Source organism: Spodoptera frugiperda, chromosome 14 (genome assembly GCF_023101765.2).
Source record: "Spodoptera frugiperda isolate SF20-4 chromosome 14, AGI-APGP_CSIRO_Sfru_2.0, whole genome shotgun sequence".
Lineage (NCBI taxonomy): Eukaryota > Metazoa > Arthropoda > Insecta > Lepidoptera > Noctuidae > Spodoptera > Spodoptera frugiperda.
Genome location: NC_064225.1, coordinates 4,961,705 through 4,981,178, shown reverse-complemented (window position 1 = coordinate 4,981,178; position 19,474 = coordinate 4,961,705). Strand labels below are relative to the sequence as shown.

Genomic DNA, 19,474 nt, shown 5'->3' with positions numbered 1-19,474 from the left:
TAGACTGTATTTTTTTTTTGAGGGGGAATATCTTCCAATGACTTCTCCCGCCTTGGGTGAGGCCAGACGGAGTGTCAGACTACTACAGATTAAAAACCACCCCCGTTCTACTCCTGTTTCTATCCCTTAAGAACTCCTGTTTTTCGAGCCGGAGCTTCGATAACCCGCTAGCTAATCCGCCGCTCCAGATCAATAGGTGATAGATAAGTTTGATAAATTAATATAGTCCATTAAAATGCGGAAACAGCGATTTAAAAAAGTAACCCAAAAATATCTATCTATTATCTACTTTTCCAACAAAACAAATCAACACTACTCCCCACAAAATCCACGTAACAAATACATATCGATTATAAAAGTGTCGTGTCACAATCGGACTGTTCAACAACAAAATTGTATTGTAAATAAAACACGGGCCAATTAAATACAATACAAACAAAATACAATACAAGTACATCCGATCAACCCCAGCCAGGGGTAGGGGCGACCCGTTTATCTTAATAACATGTTAATACATCGGGTGTGGCGATCGAAGGGTTAATTTTTACCTGAATGCGGTTTATGTTCGCTCATTTGCGGTATCTTTTTGATCAAATGAGGGATTTTTTTTTGTTAATTTTTGTCGGTGGCAATTTTTCGTTGAGTGTAGTGTTTTAAGTTAGTGTTTGTGTGTTTGTTTTTATATTCGTTTTTCGTTTTCTGCGCGGGGAGTGAAGCGTGCTGAGTAATGAAATCTTGAGGTCTATTTCTAAGTTTATTGACATAAATTGCAATTTATTTATTTACAAACATACATAGGACACCCATACCCGAAGCAACAATTAGTGGAGTACACAAAGAGTTGCTCCGAGCGGAATCAATGCTCGGCAACCAGTTGCCCAATTGATTCGAGTATAATGTGAAATTAAATAGGAATTTCTGTTAACTAAATAAATTAAAAACATTTAACAAGAAACCAATCAAATTCTTACAACACAGTTGCAATAATTGCTAAATATTTATAAAATTATTGAAAAAAACTAGAACTGATAACCATCGTTTGAACGCTATGACATGCCAAACTGACATTAACAGCACTGTCAAACAATATAACGTGGCAATATTAAATATTCAACACTGGCAACACATTACCTCTACGTGTTTTTAATTGATCTGGCAATACCGAAGCGCGGTTGTTCGTATAACACGTACATCACTTTCGTGTGTATTTTAATTCATGCTTTTTCTGTGGTAATTGTCTGTTTTTATGTTGAACGGTAATAATTAATTAATCTGATCTACGTGTTAAGTTATCATATTAGTACTTTTTATACGGATTTTTATGTTGAAAAGCTTGATGTATGGTAACGCCCACTGTTCAATAGTTATGTTTTCATGATTGGGGAATGAGCCCATTGAAATATAACACATTAGCAACTTATAAAACCACAGTTGACCAAAGGCCTCTTCTCTCACGGAGATGGTTTGAACATTTATCACCACGCTTGCTCAATGCGGGTTGGCGATTTCAAACTTATAATTAGAAATTACCGTACTCCACCGTACTTCGCCGTCTAAATAATTTGTTGGCAGTTAACACAAATTTCAGACTCCATGAATTTCTTGATAAACTATCGAAATATATACAACATTTAAAAAAAAGCTTAGGCTGCAAATCGAACGGAAATCCTCGTTCAGAATTCTCACTCTGTCTCAATAAGCCAGTCAATATTATCATCTTATTTATAAAAAAATGTTATCTCTGTATTTAACTCAACCCTTATATCAGATGAATTTCAACCCAATTTCTCAATCTCAAATAATCTCACAAGGAATTGGATGAAGATATCTCTTCTTGTTAAATCGTTTCCCGATAAAGACGTAACACTGAAATCTAATCTCAATTTATAAAAAGTTCTGTCGTTCATTTATACATTGATAAGTTTAGTTACAAATTAATATTAAACCCTTTTAATTAAGGTTATCATGAACATTTTAAGATAATTTTATTATTTTAATTTATCTCACTATTCCACTGTGCTTATCCTTGAAGAATCGTGTGAAAAAAATATTTGAAAGTATAACAGTTAAAATGTCACATTGCTCTTCTATACATATAATAAAATTGTAAAAAAGTGCTGCCTGTACATTGAAAATAAAAATAAAAAAAATAGCAGGGGTTATTGTTATGTCGATGTCGAACCCAAAAATGTAATTAACTTTTTTTTTGTCTGTTTGTCTGTTTGTCTGTTTGTCTGTTTGTCTGTTTGTCTGTTTGTCTATGCGCGCTAATCTCAGAAACGGCTGATCCGAGTTGGATGCGGTTTTCACGAATATATTGTGGTATGCTTCAATTTACATTTAGTGTTTGTTTCATGTCAATCGGTTCATAAATAAAAAAGTTATGTCAAATTAAAGAATCACTTCGAACACTATTCTATGCTTATACCATTAATCTCCGCAACTATTTGACGGATTTGGTTGAAATTTGGTACAGATATAGTTTAGAACCTTAGAAAGGACATAGGATAGGATAGTTTTTATTTGTTTTCTATCGTTTTTATTATTAGTATTTGTTGGGTATCGGCCGAGCGCTTCGGTACTGTTGTGGAAATAGTGTACTATAAGTCGTATGATTATTTGTCTGCAGTGGTCCTGCTGTTTCGTATATTCTAAATTGGTTTCGTTGTATTTGTCTATTAAAAAGTTTATTTGTTGGGTTTTCCTGGTTAAATTATTTAACGTAGGTTTAGTTTGATATCGATTATTAGTAGTTACTGTAGTTAGTTTGTTTAATAAAATTGTAAGTCTATAATTTATAAATTAATTAGATTTAAGTCCTTTTAAATTATTTAGTTTAAGCTTGGTTTGGCTTGGTTATTATAGCATTGAGGATAGGTTGTAACATAATTTCTTTTTTAATTGTTATAAATACGTAATTCGTAGCTTTCTTTAATTCTTTAGTTTTAAGTTAGTTTTCATCTTAAGTTCGGAAAGATTATAATATTTCTTTAGTTTAAGTCCGTTTTTAAACTATTTTTTCAATGCCCTAAGTGAGTATACATCTATTAAATTCAAACGCAGAGCTCATTATGTTGATTTTTGAGGAGTTCCCTAGAATATCTTCCACATCTCATTTTTGAAGAGATCCCGCGAAATCGGGAACTATGTGATTAAAACCAAAAATTTGCCGGAAGTCACTATTCCACACGAACGAAGTCGCGGGCTATAATAAATCTGTAGAAGGGTCAATTCTGTTCATTGAAAATATAGAAAAAATAAATAGCAGGGTGTTACTGGATCGATACCAAACCCAAATATGTGATTATTATTTTTTTGTCTGTCTGTCTATATATGTTCAGGCATCACGTGAAAACTAACGGTTTGATTTCGATGAAACTTGGTATAATTAACTTATTATCCTGGACATAAAATAGGTTACTTTTTATCCTGGAAAAATACGTAGAAAAAAAACTTTATTTTTCAGTTTTATTCTGCTCAACAGCAGTAGCTCAATAGAGGGATCTCCTTAATTTTTATGGGCCTTGCCGTATTTGGGTCCAATAGATATTTATAAGATGTAATTTTCACAGTTACTCAAAATGGAGAAATAAAACTTCCACGCGAAGAACGACATCCGCGCGGACGGAGTCGCGGGCAGAAGCTAGTTGTTAATAAATATCTCTTTCGTGCAATTTTTGACCATAGATGTGTGGTGTTTCATTCAAAAATTGATCTTAATACCCAGATTTTGGCTAAGTAAGACTAAGGGTGCTTTTCTACCAAAGATGTGATGTGACTACGTTGCTGTGGATGCATTTGGTTTCTACCAATCATATACATTGGTACACATAGTTTAGCACGGTTTTTATATGGAAAGATGGCTTCCCTACTATCGATACAACACATACTCAAGCTGCGCATCTTCCTCGCACAGCTACATAGTTTAGTATCAATGGAAATAGTAATCGAAACATCATATTTACATGAAGCTGTTTAATGATGTCATTACATAGTTATAACGATACGTCATAAATTGTCACTAGTGTCATAAAATGGGAATAATAATATTGTTTCGCTTCTTTCAGAGGCGATAACCAGAGCTTTAGGGCTTTGTTAGATAATTTTAGGCCGGAAAATGGACTGGCGTAAACAATATGAATAATATAACCGTCTGATATTGATATACTAGTGTGATATCGATTTAGAAGTTGCTGAGAAAAAAATAATAGTATGAGAAATAAAAACTAATTTAAAACTAAAATAAAGAAAAAATAAAATAAAAATTCTCGTTAGGCGTCCGCATCATATGAGAAATGTATAAAATGTGAAAAAGTTTTAACTTTTGAAGCAAAATGTGACAGGAATGAACTTTTTTAAAACTAGAAATCATTGATATTACCTCAATAACCAATCAAATATATTTTATATGCATTTTATCATTACAGAAAAACAAAACAAGAATACGAAAAAAGAAAAATATTAATGACATTTCTTTAATTGTGACACATGTCAAACACGACAGATTAAACGAAAAGTGACAGCTCATAAAAAAAGACGTTCGGAAACACGGTGAAATACGTAATTAGGTCTTCCGTACACAATCGGGGGTCGGATCGACCGAGTGCTGGGGTAATTTGTAACAATAATGTGGCTATTGGTCAAGTGGTGCATGGGAACGGTTGGCACCTGTCGCGATGTCAAACTATCGCGAGTGTTATCAGTTAGGCCTTAATAACCTCGTGTGGACGCTCCGACAGGACACGGGAATTTGATGGTATGAACGGATTCGACCGATTTTCGGCGTTCAAAGGGTTGGGTGTTTATTGTCGGTTGGTTTTTTGTTGTAAATATTATGTGTTGAATTTTTGATGTGTTTATTTTTGGGTGATTTTTGTCATACTTATGATTTAATTTTGTGAAGTTAATAATTTTTTAAACTGATTTTTTATTATAATTTCAAGATGGGTAAAAATTTAAACAAAAATATTTTTCTCAGTAACAAAACAAATACACTAAGATCTAAATGTACCAACCACATTATAACAACCATAAATAAAATCACTGTTTAAATAAGTATTAATTTTAAAACTATTCAATAATTACAAAAACAAAGTTCCAACCACTAATAAAACTTCTTAAAACCTCCATAAACTTCTAAACATATCAAAGTCAAAGTCAAAAATATTTATTTCAAATAGACCAGGAAGGCACTTTCGAACACCAAAGTCACACAACAAACTCAAAACGAATTCAATACAACCACCACACAAAAACAAAAAAGAAAAAACAAAAACATAACCTCAAAACAACTCACTTATAATACAAGCATAACCTAAAAACCAGTTAGAACATCACTACACCGAATTGATCGCATGGCTTTTCGCAACTTACGTCGGATTTGCACCGATAACGTTCCGTTTATGTTGGCCCATGGATTATGGTGTCAATATTATTACTCGCCTTTTAATACCATTGAGCCCGACCATAAAACATATTGGAAATTACAACTTGATACCTCTACTTTATCATAGTATTGGAAATTGATGCTTTTGTGTCGAAAGATGTCTTATTTAGGTGTGCTGGGGCGTTTGAAGTTGGTTTTATTATGTACAAGTTTTCTGCTTTCAGCTTCGGTTGTAAAGAATTAAAAAGATTTTGCTTGACAAGGTCCCGAGCTTATGGCGATACTGGGATAAAATGTTTTAATAATTTAATAGATGAAATGAAAAGATTTTCTATGGTATTTTTTTGCCATAACTAGTAAAAAAGGGATACTATCCAGTTCAATATGTAACATACTTATCTTAATTTTATTATAACTTTCATTAGACATTCGCAATTAATTATTATTGATTGGCTTACTCACGTAACTGTTTAAAAGCGCGACAATAGCCGCGTCGTGTGTCGTGGAATGCTGAAACTAGTCGAGTTCCTCGTCAAACAGTTACGAAAGTAAGTCGATAACAAAATAATTAATGCTTATCTTAACTTTGAAAGTGTTAAACCTCTACTTAAATTTAATTGCAAGACAACTGAAAGTATTAAAAAAAGAAATAGCTGTCCATTGAGATAGACCAATAGATAAGTTTAACTCAATGTATCTGTCACCTACAATATTCACAGATTACTAACCATCAGCCCATATTCTACATTTAAAAATAAAACGTCCGATCAAACATCTGGCGCCAAACACCTTCATTCACAAAGGAGGTTCGTTTAAAAAGATATAAAAACTCTAATTACCCAACCTCTTCCGTTAAAAGAGGTAAGGCACGATAAATTGATAATTGCCAAGTACGTTTGGTATGGCTCAGTCGCGTCCGGCCTTGGGTACCTTCAAAAAGCCTTGGAAAGCGCGTTACCCTTAGTTAAAGGGCTTGGTGGATTGATTGGGACTTTTTTGCGAAGATTAAAACCAAGATTCTGAGTTGAAGAAGCTGGAATGTTATAAGTTTTTAAACTGACATGGTCACTAACACTATCATTAGAATTTGAGACGGGATATTTACCATGTTTTGTTGTTTAAATCTTCCGTCTCAAGATCTAATGATAGGGGCTGGAATGGTTCAAAACTCGTGTAGTTTTTCTTGATTAAAGAGGACGGTAAAAGTCTTGAATTGCAGTACTTAGCAAAAAGAAAATTAACAAAAAGAACAAAATACTTAAAAACCAAAAAAAAGAACTTCGCTCCCCTAACATAACATAACAGTAACTTATTAAAAAATTAGAAACAAAACGAACAAACAGTTACTCATTAGGAACAGCCTGGATTCCAGAGGGAGCCACTGAGCCACGGTCGCTTTTTTTGCAAAACTATGCCAAGCATGGAACATACGACATACAGATATGTTGATGAGCTCATTATAAGAATACTTCACACCTTACTTCTAAACAGGTATGGGCAGAGTCGTTTATAGAAAGCGATGATTAATTATTGATACATACTTTGATTTTTTAATGTCTCATAATAATCGGTAATAGATTTCTAGGTAAGGAAGATTAATGGCTTCATTAGTTTTGTGTTTGAAAATTATGTAATTTTATTATCTTCTAATTTGCTGTTAATTTTGACAGGAACTAACACGGTGTTCGTCATTGTCCGAAAGAGTCGAGTAGACTTGCTGCAATACCACTTTTCAAAAGTCATAGTTAAAATTAAAATTATTTATTTCAAATAGATCAAGAATGCAAGTCAAAGCAAATATGATAATATTAACAATAACAACGACTGTCTGTCTGTCGGACATTCCTCTAGTTGCTCTATTTCTCTATTTGCTCTATTTGCTCGTTCCAAAGTGTAGATTCCTATGGAGAAGAACAAGCGAAAAACTCCATAGGTAACTCTTTTTCAATCAGATTCACAATACAATTCTTGGTTACATGGTTTCGATTGTATCAAGTATGTGAGAAGAATGTAACACCAGAAAGGAGTCCCTTATAATAATCAATTCCAACATGAAACTACTTTTCAAATTCGAACTCAAATCCCATTGGTCTTCATTCTTATTAAACCACCAAATAAATCGGTCATTTAAAATTTACAAATAAAAATGCAAGTTGTACAGTTTACATAAAAGTTGACTCATTGGCTATGGTCACCGGAAAACTCCATTCCCCTTTGTTGTTTTAGCATATTGAAGCGTGTAGCGTGCTAAACCATGTTCCTATGTCACTGACACGCTTGCCATCCGGTAATGTGACCCTTTTGAGAATAGAAATTCGTATCTAATTAAATACATCAGGGGACGGGAAAATAGCAGTTTTGACAGAAACGTCAAAAAGTTTTTGACGTTTGTAAGTTGTAGTGTGTCGTGGTACACAAATATGCACGATGCGTCGTTTCGTCAATAAAAATAATTGACAGCGGCAGAGATTTTTTCTGTTTAAAAAAATACTCTTAATCAATAATTTATATTTACTATTGTAATCTTCAAATACAACACTACTACATCCAAATAAAGCCGTGGCAGATAATTTTGGAACACCTTATATAATGCGTATTTTTGGTTTAACTAAATTCATATTTTCAACATAAGTGGATCACATTTTAAACTACCAATAAATTCAAGCTTTAGTTAAACACAAATCTTAGTGCAATACAACAGTAAATCGATCTGCAAAGCAATATTCCGACCTTTATAATGTACAACCAGAAAGGACATCATTAATACTACAAACCATTGTTTCTCCACAACATAAACCCTGATGCATGTCATTACGTTCAACACGGACACAAACATTAATTATTCGCAATCAAAATATACAAAAAACCGCGCCTAATGATATATAGATTGCCTTAATACTATCTCTTGATAGCTTCCGTAAACCATATAATTACAGCATAGTTCCTGATAGCTCGAAGCCTAATGAGCACGAGCTCAAGAATGACCCATTTATTACACGAGAAAAAAACAGCATGACAACTCCTAGGCACCTGCAGTTAATGCATCCTTGAGAATTAATATCGAATCAATCTACCATTAAGGCATTAAAGCAACGGGTCTCACGCCCCATAGAATTATCTTTCACCCCATCAAATGTGGAAAGTTTAATAGAAATCTGTTGTACGTAATATGAAAAGCTAATCGGTTCGAGTACGCGTAGACAGTTAGCGCGTTGCGGCATCGCGCAAAAACATATATTGGATGTGTCAGCCATGATTGATGCGCCGGAGTGGGCAAAAAGTTGCGCTGAACGGAACGGCCCGTGACGTCGCGCAGAATGTGAAGCGGTTATGCGTTCGTTTGATCGTCAGATACAGTTTATAGTTTGTGATACTCGGCTTAGAATGGACGCAGGTTTTATTGGGAGATGGGTGCGCTAATGGGATCTTTTACTGTTGAAAACTTGTTGTTTATGTGTTTAAAAGTACATAAAAGTACCTAAATCGTATATAGTAACTAATAACTACATGTATTTATCATTAATGCTAAATACATATTCTAGAATATATTGTAGAATATAACCAGTTAAAAAATTATTGATATTCCTTGAGTCTCAGGGCGGGAGGATTGTGAAATACCAACTCTCACGAGTCGAGATGTAATGCATTACACCACATTTATTGATAATAAAATAAATTATGAAAAATCCAATTTAACTATTGGAATAGCTCTACTAATCAGTCCCATTGTTTCCAAAATTCATAATTTTTTTAATCAGTTATTATTAGTACTATAAATCGACACCAGCAATTTATACTACGCTAACTCAAAAAGCGTACTTTACAGTAGAGGCGTTTAAAGGGAAAAACGTGATAACTTTTACATTAATTAAGATACTTTTTTGAAATTTGGTATGCTAAATATTTAATTTATTCATTGTAATATCTCATATTTATATTTCCTTACTTATTTCTATTTTTTGATTTAGCGCAAGTTAGCCGTATATAAACGTAATTCATCAAAAAAATGTTACATCTTATACACGTCTAACTTATGTTAGCGTAGTGTAGTACGGGAGGTCGTAGTGCATGATCAATCATCTGATGCATATTTCAATATTTTTATAAAGAACATGTACTTACTTACAAAAAGAATAGTCAACGTACCATTAATAAACTAATTAATACGTTAACACATAAGTATTTACTATGTAAAAGTCGCTAAGTCGTTCATTGTACAAACGAACAAGTATACACACGAACGCACTAAACTACGCTAACTATGAGTTAGCGCAGTGTTGCACAGATTTTGACCAAAGTGATCCCCGCGCACACTCCGCTAATAATAGTTGGCGTAATATAAATCGAGTGATTTCAAAAAGTACCTTTACTTAGCGTTTTATAAGATTTGTAACTTTCTTATTTTTGCATATTTCTTCTCAATTTTTTTATGACGTATGTAAACCCACACTTTAAGCAACTTGGCATAAAAAAAGTTTTTCCCAAATTTCGAGTTAGCGTAGTATAAATTGCTGGTGTCGAAATGATCTACTATGATCATGACTTTAGTGATAGAATAGATTTAGAATCCATTTCACATAATAAGAAATAGGTAAACACAAATAATTTTACCTCTTGTTTGTAAACACGGGTAATGGAATACCAATATCAGTTGTGTGGAAGTTCCCAAAGGCTTGTTATTATAAAGTATCGGTTTCTTATTTTTCCTTCGAGTATAGAGGCTGTGTAATTGGATGTCCAGCGTCATTGGATCCTTGTCAATCACATTTTTTCTGCTGTTTATTTCTGCCTCTCGTGCTTGTAGCGCCATCTAGTCTACAGATTTGAAAGATAGGTACTACAGTCACTATATTTTTTTTAATGAAGAAAGTTTTAGTTTATTTTAAATCCAATAATACGAAATTGGTTTAAATAGATAAAAATAGCGTTGTTATTCCAAATTTCTTTTTTCTGTACCAAGAATTTGGCTTGTATTAAACTTCACACGTTTTATAACATACATTCTTTAAAAATTATAAAATCCTCATTATTACTATTATTTGAATCTATCCGACAAAACCTTTGATTGGCTAATGATCGCCTTTTAAGAAAGGACAGCGGCTTCCTTAATATTTTGACAGATGCATTCGTAACGCATATGTCTATAATTGCACGGTAGAAACGGCAATAGCGAAAAAACTATCGATCGACAATCGACACAATGGTTAAGATTTTTTTTTATACATTTTTAAATAGGTAAAGTGCAAAATGCAAGCTAGAATAGTGAATAACTAAAAGGTTATTAGAAACAATATTGATTTAATGAATAAATCATTTGTATCAATATAATAATTTATTTATTTACGTATATTATATTATTAATGTGCAACAACACAAAGGATAACACATATATAAAATTGAATACATACGACTACGAATTTTGATGTCATAATTTAAAATAGGGAGTATAGAATCTGAATCGAACTAAGTGTTCTAACTCGAAGTAGTGTTGTATGGATAATAAAGTGGTTTAATCAAGACACAAATTAATGATTTTCTATACTTCCATTTCATCATTTTATGAGCTTGATTTATAAAACAAAGTGTATAAACAGGAAACCTATACACATCAAACCACAACATTCATAATATTATGTTATAAAAAAACGACCCGACTATTTGCAGTAACTATAGATGCATCGATCGCTCAGTAGGATATCGATTGTACGCCTAATGCCGTAATAATCGGTTACCCTACAAAATTAACGCCTTGCGTTCACCGATTCTTTGCCACACCTCTACTCGGTAACCTGTCATTAACCCATTAACTTTGACAGGCTACTTAAAAGTCCTATAATTATTTTTTTAAAACCACATGCGTGGTGGTTGTATTAAAAAAAGTATGTATAATGGATTTTCGGTGGTTCGAATTTAGATAATTGTCGAAATATTGATTCGGTTTCAACAGATGTCGGTCATAAGGTGTTGGGGAAATTGGAGCTATTATCTTAGGAAGTCGGTAGTCATCTTCGTGTGTGAATATTTTGGCTGTGTAGATAATTGGGGATTATCATTTCTATTTTTTTTATGTTGGCCGAGTAATAGTTTCATAGGTGTGCTGGTCACGAAATCTTAAAGATTCAGTTTGCTTTTTGGTGCATATTTTATTGATGTACCTAGAGTCAAGAATGTTTCTGGAGTTTAATCCAAAACACACGTCAATTATTATACTAAACTTAGACAAACATATCAGCCCCTTATTCATTCACTACTGAACATTTTTCTGTCATCTTCAATGGTACGCCACTTAGATCAATGGGAGTTATGTAATTTGGTTTGACTAGTTCTCTATATACAATTTCAAATGCACATTACGCCTAGAGACGAAACAACAACCAGTTGCCCAGCCACCGCACCAACCGTGCAGTCGGATAATGCGTGAAGACATGTTAGATTCCTTAAAACATATTGATACTGTTAAAAGCTTTCCATGTCCATACATACAGACAAACACACCAACATAAACACACATAGCATTACGCAAAGAAAAACACATTTGATCAGCCATCCCGGACATATGACGAGCGTGATGGAGCAGCCATTTGATGGAGTTGGAATGATCCGTACGTCACGTTACTGCTTACCCACTAACGATCATCCGTAACATGGTACCGATAGCCCGTAATGGTGTGGTATAACATCATTGGTGATGTTTCCTGGAGAGGTAGACAGAGGTGTATGTAGTTAGTCAAACACAGGTTTTTTGAAGAAATAGAGCGGCATACGAGCTTTGTTATGACCTCATGGTAAACACCCGCAAAATTAGAAGAGTTACAAGTGCGTTGCTCGCCCTTTGGGGGTTAGATATTTAAAGATTGAGGACTTGAGAATGGACACAATATACCTAAGCATTATTTGGCCGTTGTATTACTCCTAAAAACTTGGGTTAACTAGCATTGCATCGTTAGTATACTATGTTAAAACATTAGTCTCGGGAGAATAATTCCTAACTTATTCGAGAATTCAATTCGTAAAATATGGTGCAGTAAGTAGCCAGTAATCAAGGTAAAGCGTTAACATTGCAGTCAAAACGTACCTATAAAAAACAATACAATAAATATCAAAGTCACGTACGAAATCTTATCACCGCTATCGTAAAACACGAACTTTATTAGTGTAGGAATTTTCATTACACCTCTATGAGTAGTCTACTCGAATAATCGACTAATATCAGTTTATATGAAAGACCGTGCGAACAGACACATGTGAACATTAATGACTAAGCTTAGCGCGTTGGATTTGCTCATTAGTCGACTAAAGTGTCGATGTATCAGATTCGATTCGACCAAAGGCCCCCCTCTATCGGGTTTAATCTTCGCAGTGGCGTGAGAGGTCGGGGTTTATTAAACGATATTTTTTTTTATCTAGTGTTTTTTTTTGTTAATATTTTTAGTTGGTATAGTGGAAAATGGGTTTTAACGGTTTTCCGCAATGAGGTATCACCGGAGAGGTGACTAACATTAAAGGAGGAATTGCCTTCATTGGCCGAGTGGTTGCAAGTGCGACTGCCGGGCAAGGGGTCTCGGGTTCGATTCCCGGGTCGGGCGAAGTATTACTGGGCTTTTTTCGGTTTTTCGAAAATTTCTCAGTGGTAGCACGGAGTCTGGAAATGTGCCCGGTATATGGCAATAGGCTCACCACCTATTACATGGGACTTACAACATAAATTGTGAAAAGTGGGTGTAAACAGTGGCATTACGTGCCATAATGTGAACCTCTGCCTACCCCTTCGGGGATTAAAGGCGTGACGATATGTATGTATGTATGTAGTTCTAGAATCAAAATTTGCATCTGTTGTTTCCCTAAGGAATGTTTTTATGGTATAAGCCGGTAAATGAGCAGACCGATCTCCTAATGGTAACCAATCGCCGCCGACAAGTGCATTGCCGGCCTCTTAGGGCTTAATAATTTGCGAATTGTTGGGAAATCGAGGATTGGGAAGTTCTCACGTCTCTTCACACTCAGTACACAGTAATTTCATAATTATTATTCCCAAACAAACGTAATGGAGCATAATTCTAAATAATATTCCTACTAAGAAGTCGTACTCAGCAAAACTTTAATTTCAACACTAGAGACTCAAACCCCCATCAATAATCCGGTAGAACAGTTTCTACAATCAAACGAACGCACAACAAAAACAAACTTTCACACTATAAGCTGCGTGTGCGCATAAATGATATTTCTTAGTAATGGCCGCGCATCACTGCCCGTAGTTATTATATCGTCATTATAGGCTGCGCTTGCGTTTCCTTGACAACGCAATCTGTATTAACTGTTCTACTGTAGTTCCGTTTTCATTTTTGTTTACAACTGTTCCTTAGTGTTTGTGATATAAGTATAATCAAAGGTGTATGACAGGTTTTAGGCTGGATGTTGCTATGTTTGCTGGCTGTTTTATGTAGAACACACAGGAGAGCATTTATACATAGATCGAAGGTAGATAGGTATTCCCAAAGAAATGTCTTTTCCTGTAGTCCTTCAACGAGGGATACTGAGATATTGTGTGCTATTATCAAGGAAATTTAAAAAATGTTTTTTTCTTTATCTATACTAATATTATACAGCTGAAGAGTTTGTTTGTTTGTTTGTTTGAACGCGCTAATCTCAGGAACTACTGGTCCAAATTGAATATCTCTTTGTGTATTGGATAGAGCATTTATCGAGGAACTAGGACTTATAGGCTACAAAACATCACGCTATGACTAATAGGAGACGAGCAGAGCGGGTGAAACCGTGCGGAAGTAGCTAGTATATTATATTTGTATGGAGACCTAGTCAAACTTTCTAAACAACACCACGTCCTTTACAATCCATTTCACAAACGACAACTAACAACAAAACCCTCTTTCCAGCAAGTCGCAACGCCGACAGTTGTGAAGAAGATACTCCGATTAAAACAAGAGAACCCGGGTATGTTCGCGTGGGAGATCCGTGAGAGACTGCTCAGCGCGAGAGTGTGCGAGCCTCACTCCATCCCTTCAGTGTCAAGCGTCAACAGGATCTTGAGGAACAGCGGCCTGGCGTGGAGTGATGATGACACGAGGAGTGCTCATGGTAAGGACTTATAAGGTTTATAGTTTACTAGCAACCCGCCCCAGCTTTGCTTGGGTGCAATGATCATATATAATGCGTGTGTTATACATAAAAACCTTCCTTTGGAATCACTATCTATTAAAAAAACCGCATCAAAATCTGTTGTGTTGTTTTAAAGATTTAAGCATTCAAAGGGTCATAGGGACAGAGAAATAGACTTTGTTTTATACTATGTAATAAAAAGGGGGTTACTAGTGATGAGTTAATGGAAATAAGTAGTGTTATTTAAAATGATACCACAAATTGTCTCGTGAAAGAAAATCAAAGTCTAGTTTTTCCATAGCGATGTTTCTTATTTTTCTAAATAACTCTATCAAAATCGAATGAAATAATATCTAAATAAATACTTGAATAATTAGTCTCATTGACCGGGTTCTTTTCATAGTTTGTGGAGTACTTAATACATCTCCTGCTTTGACAACTGTTGCAGTTAGTATCTTTCATCCAGTAGCAATATTTCCCAACGCTTCAGCCCTGTGATGTTGCCGTCCGTCTTAAGTAGGTCTGTTGCCAGTTCTTTTGTATTTTAACGGGGTTTACTCTCTTTGATGATTATCAGTGTATTTTTAACTACTTAGCAGTAAACCGTTGACAAATAGTAGCAGTTGTAATAAAATCGTGATAAATGACACTTTCTACCGTGACCAACCTTTAGCTCCCCTTTCCCAACTACCACGAAACCATTAAAAACTAATAAATCCCAACATTTTCTTCTACATAACTATAATAAAAAAAGAACTTGACGCATCATCACAGACACAGAACCTTATCATTTCATTAACACCTTCAAACTAAAAAAAAGTCGTTACACAAACATCAAATTCGTATAAAGAACGTTTGGAACATCAAATTCAAATAAAAACGTTAAACAGGCAACATTAAAAGATTTAAAAATAAAACGGAATTAACTAATTAATGGCAGATAGGCGTAAATTCTTTGCATCTCAGTGACAGGTGTCAGGAAATGTCTAGCAGTTTAATTACACTTAAATCTTGCTTTGGACATATTTAAAAGACATTAAATCCGGTGCGTCTATGCGTAGGAGTGTTTTGTTGAACATTTTTTGTTTTATTAAACTACTGATGTGTTATGGATAGATATGATGTTACTGTTTATGTTTTTGTTTAAAGTTGTAAAATATCTGCAAATCTATAGAATAAAATTAGGCAGTCCTTATTTCTTCCTGGAAATCAAATTTAGCATACATTTCAAAATTACTGCCTCGTTGGTCGAGTGGTCGCAAGTGCGTTCGTCTGTATAGCGGCATTACGTGCCGTAATGTGCACTTCTACCTACCCCTTCGGGGATAAAAGGCGTGACGTTGTTTTTCAAAATTACTATACATTTATTCTAAACAAAACCCTTCTCTTCTTTACAGAAACGTACCCACAACCAGATATACCGCCAAACATGATGGAGTACATGTCGATGAAGACGTCACTGCCACCTACAGCCATGCCATCACAACAGAGCTCTCCCTACTTCGCCCATTCCGCCGTAAGAGTGCCACCTCCACAACACACGGACCCGGCGCTATACGACCGTAGACTGGCCACATCATGGCTCCTAGCGAACCAAGTACAAGCACAAGGCCTTTTGAAACCCTACCCAATCAACCCATGGCAAAGAATAATGCTACCCTACCACGACTCGAAAAACTTCTCCCCCTACGCTCTAAACCTACACAGCGATCTTCTAAACCGGATAAATCCGGATGAAGTGAAATCGGAGAATTCGGAACATATATCTGTTGAAGCGAGCGATGACAGCACGGATCGACCTGATGTGGATGACGATCAGAAGTCACAAGAGAAAGAGAAAAAGAAGAATCCGTATTCTATAGAAGAGTTGTTGAAGAAACCGGATAAAATGGTCAATGTTAATCCGATTGGGTTCCAGAACTTTCTACGGCAGCCAAGTGGTACTATGATTGAGAATGGCCAGGACCTGAGCAATAGGAGTTCGCCAGCTAGCTTCTGTTCTGTCCAGAGTGGCATCTCCAATGATTGTTTCTCTGAATCCGCTAGTTCCGAGATTAAAGCGGGAAATTGAGTCGTTTATAGGTATCTCAAGTACTTAGGGTTATACAATATTTGCATATTTATTCTTGTAAAATTTTATTAGATCGTATATACTTACATCAATCAATAATTGATAATTAAAAGGTAAAATAATTGAAGTCATTCTTTCATGGTGAAAAAGTGAGGTGGAAAAGGTTCCAATCGTATAGTGGATGTCGAAATTTTATTTAAACCAATTCATAGTTTAATAAACTTTGGTAACTAACTATTATATACAAATAGTTATAACAATATTTACTAGCCTTGCTTAGTTCTATCTGGAAATAAAATAACATTAATAAAAAGAAACACTCATCTTCAAAATTTGTTTTGACACCACTACAACTAACGCCATCTGTTAATTGAAACTTGAATTTAGAAGTGTTCGTGTAAATAATGAAATAAAAATATTAATGTAAATAAGTATTGCCATACTATTAAACGCATAGGAATTTAATTTTGTGTCCATACTATGTAGAAATATTAGTTATAGTAACATAGATTTTAATGTCTGTACAATTTATTGTAATAATCCTATTGTAAGTATTAAATTATTTTGTTGGTAGTAGTACTAAGGTTTTAGTAAAATATATACCTTTATTTTAATACGAGGTGGATTGTCCTTAAGCTTATAAATGTTATATATACAGCGTGTAACAAAATACCCATTACATCAAGAAGCACTGAAGAATACAGGTTGAAAAGAACCTCTACAAAAAATTTCAGCTCAAAATACGTTTAAAAAAAATTGTACCAAATACTTGGTGTTGCATGGTTCATGATTTTAAATCATAGAAACCTATCACAACACTACAGGGGTCACTCGCTAATATTACGAAACATTTGTTGTGTAAATCTGATCGCCTAGTATCTACCTAATTTTGATGTTCGGTTTCTGGAATTTTATGTATTGGAAAAATTCGTAACTTCGTTCCATGAAAACATGAGTTTAAAAAACCCTTCCCGTATCGTTTGTTATGTTATCTAGAAACCGTACACTTGATATGTATACCCCTTTTTGTTACACCGTGTATATAGTTTTCGTTTCTTGCCGCTAATTTTTAAAAGACAAATAGTGAAGTTGTGAACCAATAGCTTGCAAAATAATGTTTGGAATATAAAAGAGGATTGTTGTTATTAAGAAAATATTAAGTTATTCAAATTACTATTCTATTAATTTTATTAAAAGGGCATCCACCTTTACACCCAATAATAATTAATTACATAATTATTTATAATTATAATTCTGTGATATTTTAGGACATACTTAATATGTGTATATTAGCTCTAGAGAATGCTATTTGAAAATAAATAATCATTTCTTAATAATAGATAATTGGAACGTCAAAATGGATAGACATTGTGTAATATCTAATTAATAAATTAATTATAGTTAGGCCATAATTGATGTTAAATTGTCAATAAATTAGAGATGGAGCTAATATCTTGTTCATTATACCACGAGTGATCATTTTCCCTTTTTCCTACAAAATCAATTCTGTCATTATGTTCCAATTTTGTCATTATATTTTGTTTGTATGAAGTTTTATCAAAATCGGAGATCGATCCACAGATTTTGGTTTGAGAACGGTATAATACAATAAATAATTGCCTTTTCTAAGGGCGGGAAATAATTCAATGACTTCTACCGCTTTGTGTGAGGCGAGAGAGAGAATTTCATACTCTTATTGACTAAAAATCTCCCATTTCTACTCCTGTTTTCAGTCAGAGTCCCGGTAATCAGTTAGATCGTATGCAGCTCCGAATATTAAACTTTTGTTACTATTCTTGTTTTAACACTGCTTTGTGTGTGTTTTTCTGCATTGTCGTATTTAATATTTTACCAAGTCTTTTAATGTTACCTATGTGAGCAATGTTTCAATTAATTTGTTAGAAAATTTCAAGAACCTTTCTTCACCTAACCAATGTCCATCCGTCTTAACTTTAGCAGTGTATCATAGTTAGTTAACATTGTAGAAAAATGTATTAAATAAGATAAATTAAATTTATGTATGTAATTGTAAATATTGTAATCACTGTAGTTGTTTATTTATAAAATGGCACAATAAACCAAATACAAATTAATATTGTCTATTATTTTCTTAAGCTTATTCATTAAATTTGTTGGTAAAACAAAAGGCATCGAGATAAATTCCCTAGTCAAAATCATTATAGAAATTTGTTCATAATAATTATTATGTAGAGAAAAGTTTACATAATAACCAGTAGGTACCCCTTCAATCGATCGATACATTGAATATGCACATTTCTGCCTCTTCATGGATTAAGAGACGTGTTAATGACATTATGAGAAGGATGACGATGTACTACTTCAATGCATACAATAATCTTATCACTATACAGTATAAAACAAAGTCGCTTTCCGCTGCTTGTCCTATGTATGCTTTAGATCTTTAAAACTACGTAACAGATTTTGATGCAGCTTTGGTTTAATAGATGGAGGTTTGTTGGTTTGTATTGTACCTATAATCCTCGAGTGGAATGCCAGCAAGATAACATACAGATATTAATTACTTTACTATTACAATTCACGTCACAGTATATAGTACATCTAATATAATACGGCATAGTACATCTATCGCACGTATCGTCACGTCTTTTACCCCCAAAGGTTTAGGCAGAGATGCACATTACGGCACGTAATGCCACCGTACCACCTACAATGTACACTCACTTTTCACCATATGTATCATTTTTTTTTTTTTTTTGAGGTGGGAAAATCATCCAATGGCTTTTCTCGCCTTGGGCGAGGCGAGAGGGAGTGTCAGACTCTTACTGACTAAAAACCACCCCGTTCCTTCTCCTGCTTTTCGAGCCGGAGCCCCGGTAAACCCGCTAGGTAGTCCGCAGCTCCGAATCAGGCATCAGCCC

The 19,474-nt window shown here is 34.3% G+C and overlaps 1 protein-coding gene across 1 annotated transcript in view; it reads left to right on the top strand.

Moving 5' to 3' along the window:
- LOC118279398 (paired box pox-neuro protein) overlaps positions 1-17,301 on the top strand; it is a 63,639-nt gene extending 46,338 nt beyond the window's left edge. The window contains exons 4-5 of the mRNA XM_050698431.1: positions 14,281-14,482; positions 15,901-17,301. Coding sequence (XP_050554388.1) covers positions 14,281-14,482; positions 15,901-16,574 — 876 coding nt within the window. The 3' untranslated portion in view covers positions 16,575-17,301. The remainder of the gene's footprint in view (positions 1-14,280; positions 14,483-15,900) is intronic.
- Positions 17,302-19,474: the final 2,173 nt, after the last annotated feature.